The 20066-nt window shown below is 50.4% G+C and overlaps 8 protein-coding genes across 8 annotated transcripts; 4 read left to right on the forward strand and 4 right to left on the reverse strand.

Annotated features, from left to right (window-relative positions):
- Positions 1-62: 62 nt before the first annotated feature.
- FTJAE_1421 (uncharacterized protein) lies at positions 63-1985 on the reverse strand (the record flags this gene model as incomplete). Its single annotated transcript, XM_037347421.1, has 1 exon — positions 63-1985. The coding sequence occupies one exon, from the start codon at positions 1983-1985 to the stop codon at positions 63-65; it is 1923 nt and encodes a 640-aa protein (XP_037211506.1).
- A 1822-nt stretch (positions 1986-3807) lies between these two features.
- FTJAE_1422 (60S ribosomal protein L30) lies at positions 3808-4390 on the reverse strand (the record flags this gene model as incomplete). The annotated part of the gene is made up of 3 exons (XM_037347431.1): positions 3808-3906; positions 4098-4252; positions 4312-4390. 3 exons carry the CDS (start codon positions 4388-4390, stop codon positions 3808-3810), a joined length of 333 nt encoding a protein of 110 aa, XP_037211507.1.
- Positions 4391-4676: 286 nt separating this feature from the next.
- Positions 4677-5556, forward strand: FTJAE_1423 (60S ribosomal L10-A protein; the record flags this gene model as incomplete). Its single annotated transcript, XM_037347440.1, has 3 exons — positions 4677-4721; positions 4884-5268; positions 5321-5556. The coding sequence occupies 3 exons, from the start codon at positions 4677-4679 to the stop codon at positions 5554-5556; spliced, it is 666 nt and encodes a 221-aa protein (XP_037211508.1).
- Positions 5557-7645: 2089 nt separating this feature from the next.
- Positions 7646-9349, forward strand: FTJAE_1424 (uncharacterized protein; the record flags this gene model as incomplete). The annotated part of the gene is made up of 1 exon (XM_037347450.1): positions 7646-9349. One exon carries the CDS (start codon positions 7646-7648, stop codon positions 9347-9349), a length of 1704 nt encoding a protein of 567 aa, XP_037211509.1.
- Positions 9350-11328: 1979 nt separating this feature from the next.
- Positions 11329-14130, forward strand: FTJAE_1425 (uncharacterized protein; the record flags this gene model as incomplete). Its single annotated transcript, XM_037347461.1, has 1 exon — positions 11329-14130. One exon carries the CDS (start codon positions 11329-11331, stop codon positions 14128-14130), a length of 2802 nt encoding a protein of 933 aa, XP_037211510.1.
- A 1383-nt stretch (positions 14131-15513) lies between these two features.
- FTJAE_1426 (spermidine synthase) lies at positions 15514-17098 on the forward strand (the record flags this gene model as incomplete). Its single annotated transcript, XM_037347471.1, has 4 exons — positions 15514-15550; positions 15867-15902; positions 15959-16492; positions 16821-17098. 4 exons carry the CDS (start codon positions 15514-15516, stop codon positions 17096-17098), a joined length of 885 nt encoding a protein of 294 aa, XP_037211511.1.
- Positions 17099-17391: 293 nt separating this feature from the next.
- On the reverse strand, positions 17392-18402 carry FTJAE_1427 (nitrilase; the record flags this gene model as incomplete). Its single annotated transcript, XM_037347482.1, has 1 exon — positions 17392-18402. The coding sequence occupies one exon, from the start codon at positions 18400-18402 to the stop codon at positions 17392-17394; it is 1011 nt and encodes a 336-aa protein (XP_037211512.1).
- A 460-nt stretch (positions 18403-18862) lies between these two features.
- On the reverse strand, positions 18863-19492 carry FTJAE_1428 (uncharacterized protein; the record flags this gene model as incomplete). The annotated part of the gene is made up of 2 exons (XM_037347491.1): positions 18863-18916; positions 19136-19492. 2 exons carry the CDS (start codon positions 19490-19492, stop codon positions 18863-18865), a joined length of 411 nt encoding a protein of 136 aa, XP_037211513.1.
- Between the last annotated feature and the right edge of the window lie 574 nt (positions 19493-20066).

Here is a 20066-nt window from a genome sequence, read left to right on the forward strand (position 1 = left end):
TCTGTGTCACTGCGTAGCATCTTCTCTCCAATCTCAGGCCCTTCCTACAGCCCTATCCCGCTCTACTCGGGAATGTGGTTGCCGGACGGTACCTGCTGGTCCTCCTTCTTGGCCCCCCAGGTGAATGGCGAGTACCAGCTGGCTCGCTTGTTCTCCTTGACAGCCTCCTGGTTCTCCTGGACCAGTCGAAGCGGCCTCGGCTTGCCTCCCGCGAACGACGTTGTGTGCCTATCATTGTGGGTTCGGGGTGGTGATTGCGAGGGCGGCGTCGACATGGATAACTCTCCAGACTCTCCGCTCAAGCTGGACGTCTCACTCCGCATCCCAGGAAAGTTGCCGGAGGTGGCCACCGAGGCTCCGCTAGGCACCCGGGCGGCCGCGTTAGGGTTGCCCGAGTTGTTCGGCGGGGAGAAGAAGGTTTGGGAATGCCGTGGAGTCCCAAGTGGTGGAGAGACGGGGCCGTCTGGCCCCCGATACATCTGGCTGACCAGGCTGGCAGCCCCAGTATATTGGTCGCTCTGAGGCCGTGGATTCCGTCTTGTACTGGTTGAACGTGATAACCCGATCGGTATACTAGGTGCCTTGTCAGGGTCGGTGTGGTTTGAGCTGGTGGAGGGCTGCATGACGGAGATTGGCCTAGGCCTCGGTTTGGTAGGCCCGACCGCCATGGATTTGGCTCGCTGGAGGATTGTTGCCCCGGACTGCTGCTTGTCGGCAGGGGCCGGAGGAAGCTCCTTGTTGGTATCTGGGAGGCTTTTCAAATCGCTCGACTGGTCGAGGATGGACTCGAAGTCCTGATGTTGAAGAAGGCGCTCAATAATCTTGTTAATATATAGTGTGAGCGCCTTGTTCTGCTCCTTCATGGACTTCAGCTCGGCCTCAAGACGGCGGTCACCATCGGAGACAGATTCCCCCTCAGTAGCCTCAGACAACTCATCAGCAAGACTAGAACCAGCAGCCTTGCCCTCGAGTGCAGCCAGGGCGTCCTGGTTGGAGTTGCTGCCCATGTAGCTGAAGTCGTTCTGCCCAAAGTCACCCTTAAGTGTACGCTCCTGTAGAAGCAGCTGGTAGCTCTCGTTGTCCTCCATAAGTCGAGCGTTCGCCATGCGAGCCTCCATGAGGAGTCGTTCGACCTCGTGCAGGCGACCACCACCCTGGTTCTCTGACTCGACCAGCTTAATCTGAGCCTCGGCGAGTTCCAGTCGTAGAGACTCAATGAGCTTATCTTTCTGAAGAATGAGTTTCGAGCTATTCCGCGAGTCGCTGCGCTGTATAGAGGATGGAGGTGCGAAGCTGCCATTTTCGAGCGATGGCGATGAGCCGGCAGAATCTGGATAACCAGTGAGCGGGGAAGATGGCAGAGAGAATGAATATGTGGACATACGTTGTCTCGAAGGGCGACTCTCTTCCGCCATGTTGTTTCGCTGGGCAAGGCTGTCCTTGAGCCGCTGGATCATGGCCTGCATCTCCTCTTCTCGGCTGGCCATTTCTTCCTTCTCTTTAAGAATCGAACTGCGTTCCGCTTCGTAAATGGACTCCATCTCACGCATCTGACGAGTCATCTCCCTCTTCTCGTTACTCAGAGTCTCAATCTGTTCTTCGTATTCGTGCGCTTTCTCCTCCAACTTCGCCGACTCCTTGACCGCCTCATCGAGTTTGGACTGGAGAACCTCGACCTGGCGCTTGTATTGAAGGGAAGACTTCTCCTCATTCTCTAGGCGCTTCTGAAGATCTTCAACGGCGGCAGCAGCTTCGGCTCGAGCGTCTGATTCAGCAGCACTCAGAGTATCCCTTCTGGCAATAGCAGCACGGGCCGACACAGGCGCAGTTGTGCGTAGCGATCGAGTGCGGGTATGGCCATTGCTGGTAGGAGTAGTAGATCGAGAGTTGGAACGTGAGGGAGAAGGACTTGTTGAAGAATTAGATTCGGTATGAGAAACTCGGCCAACACCACCCGCCGGAGGCTTCTTTGTAGCAGCAGACATATTTAATTGTTTTGTTTGGTTGGGCTGTGTTGGGTCGTATGCTTTTAGCGATGCAGCGTAAGAAGAGTTGGCGGTGTCTCAAGGGAGCGAGAGCAACACCAGGTTGTTTCGAGGTCGAGTATAGATATTGTACGGCTTAAAAAACCTGCGGTAGTGTCTTCTGCTTGCGGCCGATTGTGTTGCACGTTCGCCCGGTGATCTGGAACGTATTCAAAGATAATAAACCCAACAAGAAGGGTCGAAGCTGAAATAGGAGTGTGTCTCGTCTGTCCAATACAGTAGCGGACAGTCCGTCTGCGCCTCAGAAGGGACGTTGCCAGGTACGGGGTAGGGGCCTGCACTTTAGCGTGTGGCGTCGGCGTCCAGAAGGTCGATATTTCTGGGGCATCCAAGCATTCAACTGTTGAAACAGTGGAGGCTGCGCCAGGCCAGGAAATACTGTGCTATACTGTGTAACTGGATTGATAGCGATAAGCCTTGAGAAACGACTCCAGTTTGGGATTTGTTGCAGAAGAGTGAATGCTGTGCAGATGTTGAGGGACGAAGCCGCAAAACTTGCCAGTCGAGGACAAAGGATTCGACGGGTGTTGGCTGACCTGATATGCAGGGACTCACACTCTATTGCCAACAGCCTCCCTCGATTATGGTTTACCTACCTAAGTAAGGGACGGAGCATTATAGAAAGGTTTCGATGTACACATGTATAGGTAGTCATTAATCTTAATTATTTACTCATACTGTAGCAGCCAATCTATATCCGTAACACTGCTGGCGCCGTAGCGTCGTAAGAGGTAATGTGTGGCTGTTCAATGTTATTCTGTCGTGTCAATGAGTGGAACAGCTCCTTATATGGGCCCTTTCATTAATGAATGCCACGGATCTTCCCCAGAAGGTGTTGGGGACATTTGCTTGTGCCTGGAAGTTTTCCCGCGAACAACAGAGCCATACTTGATCCATGCGTACTATGCATGGCCTCTGGTAAAGTACCTTTAATGATGCACCTGGAAATTAGGAAGAATTGTAATGGGAGATTGGCAAATGAGATTTGGATGAAATGCCCGTCAATGTATCACTTGAGTGGCTGAGGAATGAGCATATCTTCCAAAACTGATCATGTTATATGTATGCCATGTAGTGGTTGACTCACAACCAGCTAACCCAAGCATTCGAAATTCCCATCGCAACACCAGTTAGCGTCCCTAGTTACTGCACGTCCAAGGCCTGAACCTTATGGTTTACAATTAAGTGAGTGGCTCTTGAAGCTGGTAAGGTCATGCGTTCCCAGTAGCGGGTTGCTCCTCAACAACCCGTGCATTCCTACCCTCTAAGGTTTAATGCTTCTCGAACAGGGATAACACAAAAAATAACATGTTGACTTAAGAACCAGGAAACCTTGTTCAGCTAAGGATAATGATCAACCAGAGTTTTTAAACATATACAGGTGAAGGGGAGTGCTTCTATTGAGTCCTTGACAACGGGGTGACAGAGTTCATACGTTAGTGCTCTTTTGGCGCAACGCTGAACGCGGCATTGACAAATCCATTTGCATGACAACTAATGTTACAATCACAGGGACAAGACAGATATTGGCGGGGAACAATGTTCATGAGCTTTATTTTTTATTGGCTTGAACTGGTAATCGATACCAGTCCAACGAAGCCCAAGACAGATAGGTCAAGGGGAGAACTGCCAGCTTTCTTGCATCACATGTTCTCAACAAAGAGTTTTCGCTTTTTCATTACTCAGATTGGTATATCCTCAAATGCCCTGGACCCATTTTACCCCAAACGCCATAAAATGCATTCTCTATCAGCCAAGACACTTAAGCCTGCTGGTCGCTAAGAATGTCGGAGTCACCAGCATCGAGGATGGCCATGGTGGAGCAACGGAAGAGCTTACCGCAGGCGGTACCGAGCTCAATCTATAGGTGGACATGTAAGCCTATGAACCCTCCAAAGTCGGATGACTTCTTCTCTGGGTAGGCCACAAGAACTCAAGTTCTTGGGACCAAAGAAATGTTGTCAAGCAAGCCAACATTTCCGAGAAGGATCATGTTGCAGTTTCCCGCAACATGACGGTATTTGTAAAGAGACATAGCGATTTGGGACTTACGTTGTTTCCAGAGAAGTGGTGGATGGGGGCCTTGGACAGCATGCTGTAGTACTCGAGCTCAGACTTGCGGAGAGGAGGAGTGTTGCCAGCAATGATGATGAGCTTGGCCTTGCCAGATCGGAGACTCTTGAGGGTAGACTTGTAGCCAAGAGTGACTGCAAAATTGGTCAGTCCAAAGTTCGTTTTTGATTGTATCTCAGGACTCTGCGCATACCCTTTCCGGACTTCATAACAAGCGCCAACTTGGAGTTGATGCTGTTGGCATCCTTCTTGCTCTTCTTCTGGGGGGCCATTGTGACTGTTGGGCGACGGGTTGGCGTTTACTTGACGTTCGTTGATGGAAGCTGAATGTGTGAAGAAAAAGTTGCATGGGTTTTTGAAAGGCAAATGCGTGGAGCGCGCTAAGCCCGATACGCTCCTGCCGTGCAGAGCCCTAAGCCGACATTTACCCGCTGACCTCATTCGCTGACAAATTAGCAGACATTGCGAGAAAGGCTGTTTGGGAGATTCTTTGTGTGTTGCTCTGTTCTCTCCTCCACCAACACCATCAACCCGGATATCCATCAAACCTCCGACAAAATGGCGCGCCGTCCTGCTCGTTGCTACCGGTACTGCAAGAACAAGGTGCGTTTTTCTTTATTCGAATCATCTCCAGAAATATTGTGATTTTGACCTCGCTGGTTCATTTCCATGACGAAATGTCCAGTGCCTTGCTTCTGCGGGGTGGTCTTCCTGATTATGAATCACCAACTTTTGGAGATAGTATCATGCTGACTTCTCCTCCAGCCGTACCCCAAGTCTCGGTTCAACCGTGGTGTCCCCGACCCCAAGATCCGAATCTTCGATCTTGGCCGAAAGCGCGCCAATGTTGACGACTTCCCTCTCTGCATTCACCTCGTCTCCAACGAGTATGAGCAGCTGAGCTCCGAGGCCCTCGAGGCCGCCCGTATTTGCGCCAACAAGTACCTCGTCAAGAACACCGGTAAGGAGGGTTTCCACCTCCGAGTCCGCGCTCACCCCTTCCACGTCGTCCGTATCAACAAGATGTTGTCTTGTGCCGGTGCCGATAGACTGCAGACCGGTATGCGTGGTGCTTGGGGTAAGCCCAACGGCACTGTCGCCCGTGTCAACATTGGCCAGATTCTCATGAGCGTCCGCACTCGTGATGCCAGTATGTGTAATCCGTTTTGTAACTCTGGACCATCTTACTAATCAACTACCAGACCGTGCCATCGCCCTTGAGGCCCTCCGACGATCCCAGTACAAGTTCCCTGGCCGACAAAAGATCATTGTCTCCAAGAACTGGGGTTTCACCCCTCTCCGACGTGAGGAGTACCTCGACAAGAAGGCTGCTGGCCGTGTCAAGGTCGACGGTGCTTACGTCCAGTTCCTTTCCAACCACGGTTCTCTGGAGCGCAACATCCGCCGCTTCCCCGATGCCTTCAAGTCTGAGGCTTAAAGAAATGATGGACAGGATGGAATCTGGGTTTTCTGGCGTCAAAATGGCTTGTCAAATAAGGACCTCTCGAGACTTTACTAGTTGAAAGGTGCCGGTTAGGCAAATTGAAATCTTGCATTCAGAATTGTGTTCCTTCATCGTGCATCTCATGATTGATGATATCATGCAAAGAATTTCCGACTTTGACTACCTACTTAGTGTGATAGGTCTTATCTAAGCACCGGATGGGATTTTCAGAGATCTGTAACATTGAAATGTGCCTCTCAATTTCTAAGCCATGCACTTCTTGGCTTATCGTAGTCAGACAGTTGCTCATCGATCAGCTCAAGCCTGGCATTCCTCTCACGTTTGGTTTGGTGATTGGCGGGTCGTGTTGTCCGCATCCCCACTTGTACTCTCTGCCGACCATGGTGGTGTCCTCCCGCTCACCTTGGGGGAATCTTGATGCAGGAGGAATACTACCATTTCTCGATTCTTATTATATGTCATTTCAAGGTACTTGGGCTTTTGCATATAGAAGGCTGCACTTCAAGAGTGTCGGCAGAGACATGCAATGTCTTTGTTGGGGCAGTTTCGCAGTACGGCTACGCTTGTCTTGGGACCACATGACTTCACTTGGGTGATTTGTGACGCCATGAAGGTCACAGGTAGCGCACGCCTTTTTTCCTCAGTCTGACAGAAGACATCAGGGGTTATCGTTGGACGAGATGGAGCCCCCTTGGTTAAGACGAAGAAACATGAATCGTAAGGTTGTATGAGGTGAGGATTCTTTTACTCATCGCTCGGGGACCTCTTTGTTCTTTCTCGTGAAAACTAATCAGGTTCAGTTGTACCGAGTAGTGAGATACTTGATAGTCGGTGTCTATTGTGTGGCGCTGTTCCTTTAGGTCGGTTTTAGTAGCATCCATTAGCACAGTCAGATGCAGTATGAGATGAGAAGTGGCTGGCTAAAGCTGGCATTGGACAAATGGAATGGAGGCCCTGGGGGATCATGAAGGCACCTCACCTGCGGTTGTGTCACCTTGGGCGGGACTACGGGCAGACTAGCTCATAGGTACCTCAGATCTGTCTTTGATGGGTAGCAACTTATCACCCTGCATCTGATCTTGGCTGTGGATATGTGCCGGGCCCTTTTTCCTTCTCGAAGAATGTAACGATGGTTTAACCGTACGACTTCTTATTAGGCATATCAACTTATGGCTGCGGTTGAAATATCGGTCAGCACGGCATGAAGTGATAAGCAGGCCCGAAATGCCATCATGGATGTTTGTTCGGGCTTCGTCAACAAGATTGCTACGCCTGTCCACGTCAGAAGAGCCAGAGCTAGAATCAGGGTTGTACGTCTGTCTCAATGCGGTCTTGGGGTTGTCTTATCCATCCGCGTCTCGCGACTCATGCGGGTGGCCTCTGTTGAGTGGGAACGCATAGTCTTAAGGCGTCTTAACTCTTAACATATCGATACCCAGCATTATGCAGTGGTACTTTCTACCCGTGTTTCCGGGTACTGTACATGCTTGTTTCTCTGTGTCTTGTTGAGTTAAAAGGCAGCTGAGCTTCACTGGCTATGGCGGATGGATGGACAAGTGAACACGCGAGCGTCTTCCCCCCCACCCGCCGATCAACCCCCGACTATAGCGTCTAGATGACGCCCATGAGCGTAGCATCCCTCTAAGGTACAGATAACTGGCCTAGCTTCCTTTGGTGCAGTTCACTTTGCGCTGAGGTGCTTGACTGGCCCCTCCAAAGGTCCCATCTGCAATCCTCCCGCCTCTCTTCTCCCTATCTCTGTGATACTACAAACCCTTTCTTCCCCCAACATCTTGTTTTCAAATCTTCTTGTCTTTTTCTTCATACCTTCACCTTTTTTCACCCCTTGGACTGCTCGCGGTTGACGACCTCGAGCATCCAAGTCCTCTATTACTTGCTTTGTTCCGCTTTGCCGCATATCGCCTCCGCCAGCACCCCGACATAGGCGGATACAGTTATCTAGGGGGTCCACTTCCATCATCAACGCATCTTATCTTGTCCGCCATTTCCTTATCGGCGCCAACCTCGCAGCTTCGCGACAATTACAACGAGCGTAACAATCATGGCGTTTCACCAGCCGACTCGACAGTCGGTCCAACGCGTCGTTCGGGCTCCTGTCGACGAGCAAGAGATCCCCCGGAGAGAGGTGCCAATCACCCAAGAACGTGAACCAGAACAGTCGCAGACATGGGTGCTCTTCGCGCCTACTGATGTGACAACAACATCATATCTCACCGAAACGGACCACTCGCTGAAAACTCCTGGAAGATCACGAGTGGGAGATCTGGGCAGTTTGAACTCAGCTGCGAAATCGGAGGCTGAGTCACGCCAATCTGCCTCAGCATCTGGTCTTGATGAAGAGGATGATGCCGAGCTAGATAGTCTAGATGGCCACTTGCCTGGCTTTCGCTCAATATCTGCAGTGCAGTATCAGCCACAGGAAGAACAGCAGGGATCTGGGCCAGTGTTTCCCGGCCACGATGGTCTGGGATCCTTCCACCTTGACCAGCCCACCTTGGGGGCCGAAGCACAGGATCACATCTACCAATTCGAACGCTTCAATCCCAGACGGCAATATCAGCGAAGAGAGAGCTTTGATCTGCGGCAGCTCGATGTAGAGCATGACCAGGTTCATGAGGCAGAGAAGCGCCAAAGAATTGAAGCTTGGCGACTGGAACACAGTCGAGTACTGCTAGGTGAGATTCAGCGCGAGACAAGGAGGAGACGATTTTCGCAAGCATCTATTCAGAAACGCCCATCCTCCAATGTGCCTTCTGTCCCGTCGGCCCTTGCCTATGATGGAGAATCAGACAACATGACATGGCACGATGAGGATGCTATTGGAACATCATCGGATTCAGAAGGTTTCTTTTCCAAGGTCACCAGAAGATTCTTGCGAGATGTAGTTGGAATGGACGATCGATCGATTTCAGTGTTCCTGGGAGAAACGGTACCTGAGGATGATGAAGATCTATCGTCAACACCCCGCGCTTCCCAAACCTTGGCATGGGAGTCGCGACAGTTTGCCTCTAGAGAGGAATGGCAGCTGGACATGCTGGAAAGGATGTCGAGGGAGCTTGGTTCCCTTGTCAGCCATATTTCGCATCATCCTGGTGCATTCTCAACCTATACCCGAGTCCAGCAGATGCCACTTCCCTACGCTGGCCTTCCAATCATCCCGGAGTCAAACTCATCTCATTCCGCCACAGACAACATTCGACCAACAGAGCACGAACACGCGTCATTCCCACAATTCAAACCAACAATTCAGACATCATCACAGCCCATCAACATTCATGGTAGATCTGAACCTTCGGCCGAAGCAACGCAAATGTCACGACAAGACACTCCTATGAGTAACATGTTCACTCAAGAGGAATGGGAGAAGGATCTTGATATGAAGCTAGTGTTCAGATATCTACGCTCTCGTTTCATGCCACGAAGCAGCAATCCGCCCCCATCAACACCAGCTCACCTAGCTACGTCGAATAGTCAAGACACAGCCGCAAAGCTGGCTCGCGTCCGTCAACACCACCCGTTGGTTTCACGCATGCGACCTCCCGCCGAACGCCGAACGTTCAAAGCTACGACGCCCGGAAGTCCAGTGGCAATTCGGCATCCGAGTAGTTGCGCGAGTCAGAGCACCAGACGATCCGCCCGCCGTAGTAGTGTCTCATCTCGACATTACTGGGACATAGGTGGATCTCTGGGTACAGGTTCTGTAATTGCGTCTAACGGTCCGATGGGTAGCTGGGGCGAAGTGTGACGATAATTATGATGTATGTGAAGATGAAAGTGTGACAGAGGTTGACGCATGAGCTACGACGGGCGTATTACAACGGTCGCATCAGGAGTATATGAGCATTTGGCCAGTTACAGGTTAACTACATGATGTAAGTTTTAAACGACGGAAATCACCACTATTGAAAATTAGTCAAAGATAATGGTTGGAGTTTTTCTGGGACATGATAGAGTTTTATTTTATGATTTTACGGACTTGTCCTTGGGCAGGTCCTCAATACTCACTTTAAACCAAGAAATTATCCCTTCATTCTTTACAGGTAGATTGCATCCCATTGTCCTAGTTCAGATTCATTGTGATTTAATTTCCTTTGTTACTGACTATTCTGGTGTGTTGCACAGCCAGCCATTAATCGAGGCGAAGGGCCCAGTTATCGCCTCACTGAACGAGTCGAGATCAGAACGCAATGGGACATGATGATCACGTCAATCTTGGAAAGAAAAGTAACATAAGGAGAGGCTGAGAACCAATTGAATTTTCCGCCTCGTGTGACATTTGCCTCAATGAGGCATCTTTAGTTCTTTGCACGGGTTGTATTACTTTTGGTGAAAACAGCTCCAGCATGTACCTGAGTTCAGAGGGGTTCTTTGCAATTGGTGTAAGTCTTGAATTGTGTATCATTCACATGTAGTAACGGGCTTAGGACGGTTCTTCAATCAAAAGTTCTGACAATTATGACTCCTTCTCTTCAACACATACTATTCTTGATGCCTTACTACTGAACCTCTTCTTTTCAGAGAACGTTGTCCCACCGTTCATTTGACTCAACTTAGATCAACGGGGAGAAGAGGGAGGCGCCGTTCGCTCCCGTAGCAAGGCGGGACTCGTCCAGTGCGGAAGCACCCTATTGGTTAGAAAATCCTTATCTCGAGGCGCTTCCTTGTCCTTTTGTCACTTTTAGTGAGCGTGCACTGGCGTGAGCACTTAATTAGGCGGGGTAGAAAGAGAGGCAGCTCTGAAAGTGACTTGGCGAGGAGCGCGCTCTGAGACAAGTGGTGCCGCTTTAACAAGTTTCGTGTCTCCCTTGCATTTTAACCAAGAAGACGTTAGAGGCAGACATGAAGCTTCGTGTTCTTCAACGGTTGACGTTATTAAACCCTAAAAGACGATCTTGCTGGTGAAGATGAATTAACTTCCGTACTATGAACCTTGAAATCATTATTTTGCCCATAATTTGAGCGATTGAGCTGTGTTGAATGTGCTGTATTTCCGCTCTGTTTTCCACTGTAAAGGCAGCTATGATTACTTGCCTTTTATGGCAATAGTGCGTCAACAGGATTCGCGCGTGTCCACCGTCGAGGCGTGTCTTGCTGTGGGGGAATATGATTCCCTATCCCCTTCCCCTCTTGTCCTATCTCATCTCATGAACCACTCGAAAAGCAGTCGCCTTGTTCGCCCTGTTCCCTCCTCCATAGGCAGGCAGACATTTCGAGTCCCCTCCATCTCGTGCCTCGTGCTCTTGCGACTTTGCTTCTCGCCCACTCTCTCCCGTTCGCCTGCGATTTCTTGTCGTCTCCTGAGCCTCCATCGTATAAATTGCGCTGTTCCCTCCATCAGCGCTCTAGTGTTCTTCCCTCTCTGTTCGCGCTTTGGTCAGTCTCATCCATGCCTTGGGATTCTGTTCCATTTCCTCGCCCGGGTTTTATGGATTGCGCCTGGATATTTTTCAACCTCGACGACCTGGACAGCTCTTCTAATTGATCTTATAGTGCGATGAACTGAAATTAGGCGGCCGATTTGCCTGCGACCCTGTCCAGTTGGGCCTGGTTGCGGCCCTTGACACATCATCACGGCTGTCATCGACCAATTGCCATACCATATATATATATCTTACATAGCTTTGCCCCCCCCCAGACTTGGACCTCAATCCTCGAAGGCACCCGAGCCTATCTACACATTCGCTTTCGATCCCAACTTCGCGACATGAGCGCGTGTAGCTTCCAATGGCAACGACCCCGTTCGACCCGTCTCACTTCACTCCTAATGCCTTCGATATATACACAGATGCTGTCGCGGTAAGGGCGCCGACTCCCAGCTTGCCAGGAGGAGCTTGCGGTTTCGTGGACTTGAATCCTGGTGCCAATGGAGCCCGATGTGGATGCCGGAGGTTCTGGAGTCGTTGCCCAACTGGCAATCTTGTACCGGACCAAACCCAATGGTGTATGTGCAATCATCACGCCTGCTATCACGAGGAGGGATCTCGTGATGTCCAGCAGCCCGAGGTGGGTATACCAGGCCAGGAGAACGAAAGACCCAGGACCGGAAGAGAACCGTTAAGCCCCGTAGTGGACATTGCCATCAAGACGCCCCCTGTGATACCCGGAATGGATTTCGCGAGTTTCAATGCAGGAGCCTTTTCTTTCATCCAAAGGACACCAGACCAGAGATTACCGGACCAGAGAATATCCGCGGATACGGGCCCATTTCCAAGGATTTCTACCAGCCAAAACATCGGTGCTTCTGCATCAATCCCGGATACCTTGAGCTGGGGCGGCCTTCTTCAGTCACAGTCTTGCCCTTCTGCTATTCCACCAATACCGGCTCAGTGTTTGATTGCTTCTCAAACCGCATCGACAACCTCATCCGCCCACGCCAAATATCTCCGGCCGTTTGCAGGAAAGGGACTTCACACGCTCACTGGACTTGCAGCAGAGAGACCTCCGTCCCCAACTCAGGCCAATACCCAGGATGTTCCACCAACTTCTGTGCCTCAGAACCAGGCGCCACCAGCTGACTCTTTTACGTGGACTTCCCAGGACTACAAACCACCTGGCACTCCCCGCGCAAGCACACCAACCCAGCCTGAACCCCGAGCTCCAGCCTTCAATGCAGCTGTTTCGCGTCGCGCTTTCAAGAACCTATCTGACATTGTCAGCGGCCATGATCAGCGTTTAGATCGGCTGGAGACGGTCTCATTCACAGCAGCGGGACACGAGGAATGCCACGAAAAGCATGATCACGCCGACATTCGCATGACTGACTTAGAAAGTCGCGTTGAGGAAGTGGAGAAACTTGTGAATGATAACAAGAGCGTTCTTAACGACAGCAATAGCGTCACGTCTCGCCGTGGTGATGATGCCAGTGTGATATCGGCATCGACCAGCACTACGAGTCGGCCAACTCACTCACAGGAACTTTGGAGTCAGGTCCAATCTCTACAAGCACAGGTGGTGCAATTACAGTCGCTGATGCCGTCCCCGAATCACCCATTTGAGATCGAGGTCGTCTTTCTGCCCTTTCCCCTTAAAAAGGTATGGCAGGAGGCACAGCAGTTCAAGAACGAGCCACAAATCTCCAACGATGACTGGACGCAATTACCCATGACGCACAGCAGTGCAACTCTCCGGTCTGAGATGTCGCTCTATCCTGACTGGATGGTCTCAGATCAAGACACAAAATGGCTTCTGCCTAAAGCTTGCGCAGACAAAGGCGTTATTGATCGACGATTGCGCAGCCGTGGTCTAATCAAGACGATATCTGTCAAGGGCTCGGACGCTCGTAGCGTTACTATGGCTATGAACGCAGCATTCGGTCAACTCTTTCGCGAGATGAACATTTTCTCTCGTCCACAAACGACAGATCCTCGCTCATCAACATTTTTGGGGCTTCAATCCACCTGGGTCCCCCTTCGCAAAATTCATAAGGATTCACGATTACGTTTCCTCAGTCCTGCTGAGATGATGACTCCAGCTGTGTGGGATGTTCAGTTCCTGAGCCAAGTCATGATGAGAGCTTCTGAGCCTAGGTTGTTCGTAACTCATCCTGATGCCTACCTTCAGGACTTTCAGGCCTACGAAATGGGCTGGACGTGGCAGATGCTCAGGGAAATGAGTCCGGTCGCCCCTGATCCATCAGCCTCACTAGACGAAGGCAAACCGTATGAAGAGTGCTGGTCTTGGGTTGAGCAGCTTGATGAGCCACCGAGTGCAAGCAACTCCATGAACGTGCGACACGACAAGGCACCAACTTCATCATCACCATCGCAGACCTTTTACCCAGCTTTGCAGTCAATCAAATCTGCAAGCCCATCTATGACACGTGCTCAGTCACCGTTGCTCAGCAGACGGGGCTCTCGCCCGCCTCACATTAGGACCTCTTCAATGCCCATATCTGCTCCAGTACAAGCCTCACCTGCCCTCAGCAGACGCCGCGTGGCGTCATACGGACAGAGCCGTCGCTCCTCTCCAGCTCTGCATGCCAACTCCCAGTCAGCAATCATGAAGCGTCGCCGCACAAGATCACCTAGCCATCGTTTCACACCCAGATGGACTGCTTCACCGAGTCCAATGCCCCTCGGGATTCATGATCGTCAGCCAGCGCGTGGCACTACTCCCTTTGCCTATGCTACGCCGTACAGCAATGCCCCTCTCCAAGAACGATCTATTCGCGCAGGAAGTGCTGCTCCTGCTCCCGCCCAGGATGACTTCGATGATGACTCTGACTTTAACATCGAGATATACGAGAGCGGATCCGAAGACATGGAAGACGCTGAAAGCGTGAACGACATGGAGATTATCACACACAACCAAGCTCTCGTAGAGCAAGGTTCGCAGGGCTGGCAGCTTCCAGAAGATGAGCCGTGGCCTGGGATCGAGGACCAACGCGAGGCCTCAGATGGCGAAAACGTTGATCCTGACAGCAACGTCAGCAGCCAGCCTTCCGAGTATCCCAGTACACAAAATGCGTGGCCAGATAACAACGCGGCCGAGTTTCACATTCACGAAGATGATGATAACAGATCTTGAGGTTTTCGAAGTACGTTATATATGATTGCTGCCAAACAACAGGAAGGCAGCTCTATTTTCAACTCTCTGTACACATGCCCATCTCCACCCATGGTTGGCATTTTCATTGTTCTGTGTGTTTATAATTATATGCTTGGCGTTTTACAGGAAGGTTCCGGTTTACAAGGCGTTCCTGCAATCAAGGTTTAGGGGTGAATGGCGCTAGGGGGTAACAAGGGCGTACGATTATATGGGCTGGATGAGTCAATACTATTCAGATGAAGTTGGGTGTCCTCTGATTCTGGATATTGGAAGATTGTGCCTTGATAGCGGGAAAAGTTTGTAAATCTGGGAAGGATCTTTTGTACCACGATATCAGCCCACATCCTCCTCTTTGTCTGAGCTTGTTGAAGGATGTACCAAACAAGCGATGTATAATGTTCTATTTGAACCCATGGTCCTGCTTATGCTCTGCCTTGTGATGAGGGACGAGAAAGGGAAATGATTTCAAGAGATATATCCACTCAGTTACCGACTTCTCTCCGGGGTATATTCCAAGTCACCAATGTGAAGCGTCTCGTAGCTATATATCCCCATTTGGATTGTCTATAGGCCATTTAGCTCACAACCACAATCCCCATGGCCCGCTTCTGATATGGACCAAGCTGGGGTCAAGAGTCAAATTACCATAAGAGGAAATAATTAGAGAGGTTAAGTCAACTTTACCTTCGATATCCAACTCTCTCTCCTCTCCCAAGCGTCTTTCCACCACCCCACGTTGTGCTATGGACTGTTTGACCTCTCGTCTTGTCTCGTCCCACTGACGTGTTAGCGCGGTTAAGCCGAAAATGGCAGCAATTGGGCAGAGTAATGAGTTGCAAGATTTAACGTTGTAGTTAGCGTTGATCAAGTACAAGAACAGTACAACATGGGTTAAACGGCCAATGCGTTGTATCATGACTCTATTTCACCGTTTACAGTGAGACAAAGTTGTCTAGGGTACCCAGTAATGCCTCGTGAACCTTGAAAGTCACCGCCTAATAATCGCCTGGGGCCCCAATCAATCGATGCCCAAAAAACGACAGTGCCATCACCAGGTTCTGTTTCTGTCCCTGTGTGGGCGGCATCAAATTTTTTACCCGCTAAAAGCCATTGGATCCAATGGCTGTATCTCCACTAATATTTACGACCGGGAGCTCTTGCATTCGCAGGCGCGGACGCGGGTACCTGTACAACCGTGTACAGAAGCAGGAATGGAGGCGGATGCGGATGCACCTTTTGAAAAAGTCAAGACTCCCGCCTTTTTCTTCACCTCCACGAAACATCACCACTTCCACCTTCGGCTCGTCGCTTGCATTTACGTCACGTCGGACTTTTTCTTCTTTCTACTCTTCTAACTGCAAAATGTCTTCCGAGGAGATCACCCACCCTACCATCAAGGGTATGTTTTTCTTGCTGTTCATGTTATCTTTTTTTTTTACTGCCCCGCGTTATCCTGCCCCTCTCTCATGATGATCATCATCATGCACATGTCTGGTCACTCAATTCGTCGCGGTTTCTCCTTAAAATGAAGCCTATGACCTGATGATTGGTTCTCATAAGAGTTGGAGCTCAAATTCTTGAGCTTATCGCTACATAATGGCGACAGCCTCAGCTCTTCAATCTACGCTTCCCCTCTATACACCAAGATCTTCGCATACACTCCAATTCCCTCAGAGTTTTCAATTCTTGTCGGCAAAAGCTAACTTTCTCTTCAGATGGCTGGTTCCGAGAGATCTCGGACATGTGGCCCGGTAGGCACATATAATCCATTCAGAAAACGGCCTTCAATTCTTACTCTCCCCAATAGGCCATGCCATGACCCTCCGCGTCGAGAAGGTCCTCGTTCACGAGAAGAGCAAGTACCAGGATGTCCTCATCTTCAAGTCCACCGACTTCGGCAACGTTCTGGTTCTCGACAACGTTATCCAGTGCACCGAGCGTGACGAGTTCTCCTACCAGGAGATGATCGCCCACCTCGCCCTCAACTCCCACCCCAACCCCAAGAAGGTTCTTGTCATTGGCGGTGGTGATGGCGGTGTTCTCCGTGAGATCGTCAAGCACGACTGTGTTGAGGAGGCCACCCTCTGCGACATCGACGAGGCTGTTGTCCGCCTCTCCAAGGAGCACCTCCCCTCCATGGCCTGCGGTTTCGACCACCCCAAGTCCAAGACCCACATTGGCGATGGCTTCAAGTTCCTCAACGACTACAAGAACGAGTTCGACGTCATCATCACCGACTCCTCCGATCCCGATGGTCCCGCCGAGGCTCTCTTCCAGAAGAGCTACTTCCAGCTCCTCCACGACGCTCTCCGCGAGGGAGGCGTCATTACTACTCAAGGTTGTATGTTCCCTATTTTCTTGAGGAGAGTAACTGGCGTCCCTAGGAACGGCAGAATCGGGGAACCCTCCCGGATCAAAGTTGATCGCTGTGGCTGGGATCTCCCTCGATGGGTACATTTTGGTGCCGCTTCCCTCCTAGGGGCTCCCAGAAGCTAGTGCTGCTTTCCCAGCTCTGCTTCCGGTAGTCCCGCGATAGCATGCATTTCGTTTGTTGGTTAACGTGTGCCGCGTTCGTCCGTTCAGTTCTGCTGTTCCTGATCCGCCATGTTATTGTAGTATTGCATAGTAGTTTCTCCTGGGACTACACTAACTCGTTAACTCGCTCACAGCCGAGAGCCCCTGGCTTCACCTCCCCCTCATCACCCGCCTCAAGAAGGACTGCCAGGCTATCTTCCCCGTCGCCGAGTATGCCTACACCACCATCCCTACCTACCCCTCCGGTCAGATTGGCTTCATGGTCTGCTCCAAGGACCCCAAGGCCGATGTCAAGACACCTCTCCGATCCTGGACCAAGGAGGAGGAGGACGCCAAGTGCCGATACTACTCTGCTGAGATCCACAAGGCCAGCTTCGTCCTTCCCAAGTTCGCCCAGAAGGCTCTTGAGTAAAGCCGTTTACCATGTTTAGGATCTTTGGGTAGGATGTCTGGCTACTTTTATGAGTTTACGCAGGATAGGGATCAACGGAGATATAAAAAGATGACCAAGGTGGTCACGAATAGGTTAACACGGACGCAAAGGTATATGTGTTCAAAAAGGAAAAGACTCTGGCGTTTTACTGCAAATCGAGTCATAAAATAAAGGATTTTGGTCCCTCGCTCAATATATTCTCCGTCATTGTCCCGTGACGTATTTCAATCTGAGCTCTTATGTGCTGCTTAAAGGGGTAGTAGTCTTAAGACTCAAGGTTCCTCGAACCGGATCTTTCCCTCGCTTACATCAGGGTATACATCAAACCTTCGTTGAGTGTCTAATGGGATGTTCTTTCTCGCTTCGGTAATCTTCTCAGGGTCGAGTTCCCAGTCGACAGTGGTCTCCTTCTCGTCTGCTTCGACCTGAACCTGGGCCATTGGGTCGGCGACAAGACTGTGGCCGTAAGCAGGATAGCCCGTTTCAGCACGCGCGGGACTGCAGAGAGCTACATAGAGCTGGTTATCAGCAGCTCGAGCTCTACCAAGCAATTGCCAGTGAAGAGGGCCGGTTGTGGTGTTGAAAGCGCCAGGATAGATAAGGGCAAAGGCACCCTTTCGAGCCGCAATGGTGGCTAGTTCAGGGAAGCGAACATCGTAACAGATAGCAACAGCAATCTTGCCGTACTCAGGAAGATCAACAAGTGTCACCTTGTTACCAGGACTCAGAATATCTGACTCGCGGAATGTGATCTTGCCAGGGATGTCGATATCAAAGAGATGCACCTTGCGGTGTGTACCCAACAAGGCACCGTCGGGTCCAAAGATGAGAGTTGTGTTATAGTACTTCTTGGTATCCGGGCTGTATTCTGGAATTGACCCACCGACGAGGTAGACTTTGTTATCAGCAGCCATTGCAGAGAGTGCGTGATAAGAGGGCGCAGCATCGTTAGATGGCGGACTAGGTTGTAGAGTCTCCGCGTACTGAGGGAAGTGATCTGTTCCATAAGGCGAGTTGAAGCATTCCGGCAGAACAACAATCTTTGCTCCCGAAGAAGCTGCTCGGGCGACGTGTGAGGCTGCACTATCGAGGTTGGCCTTCTTGTCAGAGCCAGAGGCGAGTTGAATGAGAGATAGCTTGACGCGCTGCTTAAGAACTGGTTCAGTGATAGACGACATCTTGCGGATGACGGAGGGGCTGCTTCGTTGGAATAGTGAGAACGGTGATACTGAGGTCGTCAAAGATCGAGATGTTAGTGCGAGTCGACTAAGGACAGTTCGCATCGTTTATGAGTACAATCAGCAAATTTATCAAGATGGCAAAAAGATATGGAAACGTTGGTGAGGGTTGGTTGCCGGCATCGGGGTCCGAGTGATGTGATCCAATGGAAGTGGGGGTGGGGTTCATTACGAAATAGTAAAGAGCTCTTCGGTATGACGCGGGGCAAGAGGGGGAGATGCTATTCGTCAAAAGTTGTATCAATGAATGAGTTGACCAAGAAACAATCATTGAATAGCCTACAGTTATCACGATAATTTGAGAAATTATTTAGGGGAACTGCAATGCTACTCAAGATAAGGAGATATTCTTGAGTTACACAGAACCTCATACGAATTACTCAACAGTTGACGACCCTGGCAAATCCGTTGAATCCCAGGCGCCCTGGGCTTGATGTCGAGTATACGAGTTTAAAAAACAGATCGGCACAACTACAAATGTCATATTTCGAGCAAAGTTCATTTCTTAAGGAGTGAGAATAGCTGCCAATTGTTGCTCCTGTAGCAGCTCAGCTTCATCCTTCAAACCAAAGATCAGAGTAAATCAAGTCAAGCCTCAAAACGAGTGACACCAGACAAAGGCCAGCCATAAACAAAAGCCCTCCATAGATAGATATCCACACCAATAAAAGCAAATCACATGGTATCTCAAACGATTGAGTGTGCACACTTGTATGTAGCCTGATACGGCTGTCCCCTCTTATACATGTCCTGAAAAACATTCCTTAGCAAGACTGACCATAGTCTGCCATGGGGTAAAGTGATCAAGAACGGCGACCATAGACACTGAAACCACTTGAGCCTCCGTGAGAACGGTCATGCTGGCCACCTCTAGACGGAGGAGGTGGTGGAGGAGTGGTGCCTCCTTGGACCTGGGGAGGGGAGGATCCTGTAGCGAGATAGCTGTAGGAAACTCGACGAAGTTTGGTTCCATGACAGGCCTGGCATAAACCACTGCTTCAGAGTCAGTAAAGCTGAGATACAATGGAGTATAGCCAACATACGACCCACGCTGGAAGGATCCAGCACATAGATCACAGGTAATCCAAGTCATGCCTTCATCATCAAAGACATAGGAGGATAAAGAAGAAGCCATGGTAAGCGATGTTAGGAGTTGTTGTTTGTGGTGTTTGAGTTTGATAGTCAGTTGAGTTTCTTATTTTCCCAAATCTTCCATCGCAACATCAGGAAGGCCCATCTATATATATAGTCTCAACCTAGAGAGCATCAGCTTCGGCCATAGTATATATCAGACAGCCAATGCGACAGAGGCCATGTTCATTGTTCAGAACGGCCACCAACACACCGCCTCACAAACAGTACGAAGGCGTGAATTGACATGGAGCGTCATATCATGTCTGTCAGAGTTGGTAGCTGTTGTCAAGATGCCGGCTGCAACCGGGTCTTGTGATGGCGATCGGGTCAAGGATGCTTGGTTGCCTTAATCGGGCTCGAATCCTTAGACAATATGTTTCGTGCCCGAACTCAACGGCGCTCATCTGAGCCAGGATGCAAATTCACATATCTGGGGTCCTGGGTTTGGGCCTCATTTCCAGACGCACATCCCTACACCAGCTCCTGTCGGCCCCGAACTACAGCACAAACTTGGCCGAATAGCTGCGCTTTGTGGCTTCTGCACTTCATCCAACTCTCCTTCGGTCTGTACCAAG

This window comes from Fusarium tjaetaba (genome assembly GCF_013396195.1).
Source record: "Fusarium tjaetaba strain NRRL 66243 chromosome Unknown NRRL66243_c0000026, whole genome shotgun sequence".
NCBI classification, from domain to species: domain Eukaryota; kingdom Fungi; phylum Ascomycota; class Sordariomycetes; order Hypocreales; family Nectriaceae; genus Fusarium; species Fusarium tjaetaba.